Genomic DNA, 6,654 nt, shown 5'->3' on the forward strand with positions numbered 1-6,654 from the left:
CTTATATGACAAACTGTAACCAAACGTGTTTGTGAATCTATAGCAAACCAATCCTGACAGGATCAAATTCAAAAACAGCAGTAATCAAATAGTCAGATTCGTTTGGTCAGGCCATGAAAGGCCCTGCCTTGTGTAAGAGAGTGTGTGTGTGTATGGGGGGGGGGTGTTTGTGTGTCTGACTGTCTGTCTCAAGGATTTGCTGTTTCAGCAGGGAAGGAATCAGTCCTGTGCCTTTGCCATGCAGGAAAGTCAGCGTAAGGAAATTCCTGAGCTTCACAGTGGCAATCAGGCAGTTAAGGACCTGCCACTGAAAATGGAGCTGTATGTCAGTCACTTTCATGGCTTATTCACACTAGCACGACTGCTCTGGCATAAAAAAAGAGAGGCATTCTCATTCACTCACCCTAACAATTCAGTAAATTGTCCTTACTTCAAAAGGTGGTGGAGTAGACTATGTATATTTAAGTGCCCTACAGCGATAGCTACATCTGAATGCTTTCCTTTTTCACACAAGAAATGTTCTCTAAGTCGTTGCAGGTACCATAGTGTAGGACTAAGGCTATATTCTGAGCTCTGTAAATAGATGTATTTGGCTGACAGAGACCCTTTAGGCCAACGTCGGACTGTATCAGAAACAATTTGTATTTTCTAATAAATGAACAGTTAGTATGCATGGTTGGTTAGCCATTGTGGGCCTTTTCATTGGACTTCCAATACGACAGGTGGCAGTAATGTGGACTTAAAGGTCTTGCTAGGCTTTTTAGAAACGAATAAAGACAATTATTTCACTCCGAGCCGAAGGTGTAAAGTTACATGTTAAAGTTTTATATAAGAAAGCCTTCTGTACTTTTAGAAATAAATGAAATGACATTTCAAGACATAAGTGGCAATTCAATGGTAATGCTGCATTCAGGTACTCGTGAATTCCCATGCGTGTCAATGACTCTAGTTTCATTTACTTAATATTTGGCCATGTTAGATGCTGTTTTAATATATATACTTTTTTTCACAATTAATACGGCCGTAAAACAGCTTATGCCCTGATGCACAGGCAGAATACAGAGGGGGTAAACATCAGGCTTACAATTGCTGTGGTGATTATTGACTTCCCTGTGACTAATATACTTAACATTTCCTTAGAAAACAAAAACAGCACGCCATATAAATTCTAGCAAAAAAAAAAAATAGTTATTGTTACAAAAATAGTCATGTAACAAAATAAATACACTATGTTTATCCTGGGATCGTAGGAGGGGTAATTTAGATTTTTCCCATGGTCACAAAAGCATCATGTGACGTCAGCCGGACACAACGCATGCTTAACTGTCGTAAAGCCCCCGCAGCATGTCGTAAAATCGAATTGTATCTGTTTTTGTTAGAGAAGTAAACGGGTTTTGGCCATTGATATTCACACTGCGGTGGGGTTTTGCCTTTTAAATATGATACTAGTTAGTTGCTCTAACTGCGTCTCCAGTCGAGCCGGTGCAGTTAAACAACATGGCTGACACTGTGTAGGCTTTGAGGAGCCAGAAGATGAGTTAATCCTCATCAAAACAAGCTGGAAAATGGCAACTTACGACGCCGAAGGTAAAGGAAAACTGTTCTTAAGGAGGTCACTAACTACACCGTATATACAACATCCCAGTTATGGTTTTGCGTCGTAATAATGCAGTCAGTTTCACATACGTATATCACTTTCTATTGATATCATGGGTTCCTTTTTTGTGTGTTTTCTGTCTTCTTATGTCGGTGCAGGACCTTCTATTGTGGTGGAGGTGAGTCCAGACATCCATATCTGTGGCTTCTGCAAGCAGCAGTATAATAATTTTGAAGTCTTTCTTGCCCATAAGCAAAATGGATGCTCCTTACCAACATCTGACACGCCAGCCATCACTGCAACAACCACTCTCACAGGTACAATACTACACTCTTATGTATTTGTTGTCAATCATTTTCGTGAAGATTTGAGTCACAGTCTGCCTGTCTCGTGTCCTAAAATCCTGTCATATTTGTTGTTCTGCTCAGATTCCAGCACTGAGTTTGTTTTCGAGGAAACCTACCAGACTTGTGTTATGAGAGGTGTTAAAAAGATCCTGACCAAAGCACAGAAAACACCTTCCAAAAAATTAAGACCGTCCCTGACTTCAAAGAGACACATCTGCTGTGTCTCAGGTTAGTGCCTCTCGTCGTTTACGACTGCAACACATTCCCTCTTTTGCGCTGCCAAGCAGGGGAAAGGGTACTTCCTGCCAAGTTTAATGTCATGAGCTGTTATTTGTTTAGGACATTTTTGGATTGACTTTCCACAAGCACAGACGCTACACACACACACACACACACACACACACAGACACACTCCTTGTAAAAGCACAATTTCTGTTGATCTACAGGTTGCACTTTTAAGACGCAGTATGGCCAAAAAGACATGGAGCGCCATCTCAAAACCCACACCGGTATGTCAACGCTTTGCACGTGTGATTCTCTCTTGCTTAAGTTCCTTAAGAATCAGATATTGACACAAGTTGTTTTCTTTCGTCCTCCATCCAGGTGAGAAGCCATTTGAATGTGAGCTGTGCCACAAGTGCTTCAGTCGGCGGGACAAGCTCAACATGCACAGCCGCTCGCACACAGGCGAGAAGCCGCACAAGTGTAAACATTGTCCCTACGCAGCAGCAGACAGCAGCAGCTTGAAGAAGCACCTTCGCATCCACTACGATGAACGGCCTTTTAAGTGCCAGATCTGTCCGTACGCCAGCCGCAACTCCAGCCAACTCACCGTCCACCTCCGCTCACACACTGGTAGGTGGGCAAACTGCAACTGCAGGATGATGTTGTATTTTCATTTATCATTTAGTGTTTTGTTTTTTTTGTCTTTTATTTCATTCCAAGGGGATGCACCTTTCCAGTGCCAACAGTGTGACGCGAAGTTCAAAATCAACTCCGACCTGAAGAGGCACATCCGGATTCACTCCGGCGAAAAACCATACAAGTGTAACTTCTGTGAGTACCGCTGCGCCATGAAAGGCAACCTGAAGTCTCACATTCAGATCAAGCACAGCTCCGAGAACTCTTTCCCTTGCGCCCACTGTGACTTCCAGTGTGCCAGCAAAACTGCTCTGCGGCAGCACACGCGAGAACACCAACCCATTCAGCCCATCCAGTGTTCCAAGTGCACTTACTCCTGCGTCAGCAAGGGGGCGCTCAAAGTCCACGAGAGGATCCACTCAGAGGATCGGCCCTTTAAATGTGACTTCTGCAACTTTGCCTCCAAGCAGCGCAGCAACCTCGTCATCCACCAAAAGAAGTGCCACTCGGATAAGCCTGAGAAAGGCAGCGGTTGGAAGGGAGGCAGGGGTGGGGGAAGAAGTGGAGGAGGGGACTCCCCGAAGCCTGTCGGCTCCAGGTATCGGGCCAAATTAGAAGCGGCTCGAGCGTTCTGCTGTGACTCCTGCGACGCTTCCTTTGTGAGGGAGGACTCCCTGCGGAGCCACAAGAAGCAGCATCGGGACACTCAGGGTGTGCTGCAGCTCCAGCTCTCTGACCCGGCAGAGGTCACCTTGGTTCCTGTCACAACGTCGCAGACCGGCACCCAGCTTGAGGTTCCTATCCGGTCCGACTCAATGGCTCCTTACAACAGTGCGCAGCTCAAAATCATCGTGTCTCACCCTCTGGGCCAGGAGAACCACTTAAATCCAGCTGGTTTGGATGGTCAGCATAAGACCAGCATGGTTCTGCTCAGCCCAGAAAGCCAGGAAATGGTTGTCAACTCCATGATCCAGCATGTGAACCTGCTCACACCAATGCAGCCCCTCGGGTCATCCCAGACCACAGAAGCCACCCTAGAACCTCAGACGGTCCTGTTGACGCAGCTCGGCCCCGGCGACACCAACAACCCGCTCCACCAGGCCCTGCTGCAGACCGCCATAACCAATCAGGGCTCCAGCAGCAGCACACAGACTTTCATCACAACCTGCTCGGAGCTGGAGGGCCTCAACGCCTTGATCCAGGAGGGAGGCACGGAGGTTACGGTTGTGACGGAAGGGAACGCGGCCATGGTGGCTACAGCAACTCCACCCAACATGGCGTGTGGTCCATCGGAGGACACGTCTAAGTCAGCAGGGACGGCTGAGGTCGGGAGGAGTGCCTTACCCTGTGAGGAAAGAGCGTTGCTGGTTCCAAACATCAGCCTCTGTAGCCAGAATGTTGTCATCCACGGTGTTCCACTGATAGTGTCCACTCAGCCACAGCAGACTATAGAGACGCTCTCTACTCACACTCTATACTCAGATACAAACACACTGGAAGACATCCCACAATGAGTGGAATGCTCTGTGTGTGTTTTTTTTTTCTGAAATTGAAAGACTGCAAAAACTGCATCATAAGCTATTTCTTTGCCAGTATGAGCTCTTAGGCCTAAATGTTACATATTAACAATAACTGCTTTTTGTTTCTAGCAATTTAATCATTGACCACTGAATTAACAATGCTGTTGACTTCGGAGAAATAATTGTTTAGAATAATGAATTGTTGTCGTAGGGCTATAGTACAGAACAAACTTTTAAATGGGAAAGTTAATCATGTGGACATCATGTTGCATACTCTATATGCAGGGATTATTTTTGAAGGCATCAAAATTAAAATATAAATGTAAATGTAATGAATTATTTTATTAAAAGGAGGTTTATTATCATGCAACAGCTTTAGTAAAAGTGAATAAAGAAGAATAAAGCCTGACAAAGGACACAACATGAAATTGACATCTTTGTGCCATGGATTTCTCCAAATTGACCATTAGGTGGCAGCAGAGTGATACGAGTCGGGGGTGAAGTTCACTCTGCAATTGTGGAGTATTACATTGTTGCAGTATTGATTATACATATTTTGTAGGTATGGCATTTTTTTTTCTCTCTCTCTTTTAAAAGTGAAGCATTTTTAAGTCCTCATTTTGAATCCAGGATGTAGATGTTATCTGTAAGAAAACATTGGACTGCATATGAAGGTCTTAGTTTTTAAAAGCCTAGTCGCTCTCCCAATAGATTTTTCAATAAAGTGCCTGTCTTGCTTGTGGCTATCTATTATTGTGGCCATTTTTACACTCAGACGTCAGCACTTAGTCTTTGCAGAGATTGAAGGCTGCACCTGAATAGGAGTCTCCTATGAACAGATGACCATTGATTTCCTCCTCGTCCCTCGCCACTAATGGCTCTGCTGATGCAGACTCCGGCTCAGCGTGGACACAAACTCAGAGGAAGTTTGTTTGATGGAGGACTCTTTGCAAGCCCCGAAGGTTCGCCTCACAGTTGGTTCGTGTTGCAAAAGGAGAAAACGAAATGGTTTACAAGCAAAGGAATATAAAGACCACACCCCTTTTGTTGCTTTACTTTTAAATTGGTCTGATGTTTTTATATTTTAATTATTGATGCCTTTTATTCTGTTCTGTTTATTGTCTGTGTGTGGCAGTGCATTTTCAATTCATACATTTTCTGGAATGGAAGCTATAAGTGGTAGAATTCAACAAAGTACCTTAAGTGATGTACTTAAAACATTTAAGTGCTACTTTTCACGAGTACTACCCTTTTATGATACTTCTACTTCACTACATTGGTGAGGTATTGTACGTTTTACTACATTTCTCTGACAGCTATTAGTTTGCTAGATTACTAGAAAGCAAATAAGATCATTTTTCTAAATGTCAAACTATACTTTTTAGGGTTTAACCTACAAAACATTTAATCAGTTTAGGAAATATGATGTACTGCTACAGATTAAACCATTCAAATACTTTAAAAATATTTAAAATGAGCTCAACAGCAACATTAAAATACATCTACCATGAATCAATAGGCCAATAAGTAATCCAGTTATGTAATGTGTTAAACAAGGGGCCGCTTTGCTGTACAAATTTACTTTTCATACTTTTGGAATTCTACATTCTGCTGATAATACAATACTCTTGTACGTTTACATTTTTGTAATGCAGGACTTTTGCTTGTAATAGACCCCTTTAAGTTGCAGTATATATTTGATTTGCTTGCTGCCCTTAATTAATAGGCAACGTATCCATCACAACTTCAGGAGCATAAAGCAAGTGGAAAGTGAAAAACTTAACCCATTCATAAAGAGAATCTCTTTGTGATTCATCTGTGGGTATGGACTGGGAAAAGTTCTGTTCTTGTATTCTCAGTTCCTGCACTTGAGCTTACATTTATATTGTAATCACAGCAGTGATCCGTGGGCTCACTGGTACAAAAAAAAAAAAAAAAACTTTTCAACATTGTCTGTGATTCAAGGACCAAAGTCTTGTCGCTTGATCTTCAGGTGGAATTGCAAATGGAGTATAAAAAAAAAAAAGCTCCTGAAATTCCATCATGTATGAAGATGAGCGTTATGTGGGAAAAGTAAGAAGTGCTCTCCGGTGTATCTCTTTGATCTATTATCTAACAGACTTCCAGGCCCTAATCCTGAGCACCCTTGAGGAGGAGAGCCCCCTCCCTCCCCCTCTCCCCCACTCCCCCTCTCCCCATCCCCTCTCCCGTTCCACATGCATGTGACAACATGGGTGAGTTAAGTGCTGTTTCTATGAGCTACAACATCTATAGAGCTTGTTGGGGGGGGGGGTTTGAAATGTTACAATCATGCTGACATTCATACATT

At 43.3% G+C, this 6,654-nt stretch overlaps 1 protein-coding gene across 3 annotated transcripts; it reads left to right on the forward strand.

Moving 5' to 3' along the window:
• The first annotated feature begins 1,335 nt into the window (after positions 1–1,335).
• On the forward strand, positions 1,336–5,804 carry zfp64 (zinc finger protein 64 homolog (mouse)). 3 transcript variants are annotated; one of them, XM_054609316.1, is made up of 6 exons: positions 1,336–1,587; positions 1,756–1,775; positions 1,851–1,914; positions 2,026–2,172; positions 2,391–2,453; positions 2,548–5,804. In XM_054609316.1, exons 1-6 carry the CDS (start codon positions 1,566–1,568, stop codon positions 4,317–4,319), a joined length of 2,088 nt encoding a protein of 695 aa, XP_054465291.1. In that variant the 5' UTR covers positions 1,336–1,565; the 3' UTR covers positions 4,320–5,804. The 3 variants fall into 3 exon arrangements, with proteins under 3 accessions (XP_054465291.1, XP_054465293.1, XP_054465290.1); XM_054609318.1 differs by having other exon boundaries at positions 1,756–1,914; positions 2,548–2,799; positions 2,890–5,802; XM_054609315.1 differs by having other exon boundaries at positions 1,756–1,914.
• The last annotated feature ends 850 nt before the right edge of the window (positions 5,805–6,654 follow it).

This window comes from Anoplopoma fimbria, chromosome 12 (assembly GCF_027596085.1).
Source record: "Anoplopoma fimbria isolate UVic2021 breed Golden Eagle Sablefish chromosome 12, Afim_UVic_2022, whole genome shotgun sequence".
Lineage (NCBI taxonomy): Eukaryota > Metazoa > Chordata > Actinopteri > Perciformes > Anoplopomatidae > Anoplopoma > Anoplopoma fimbria.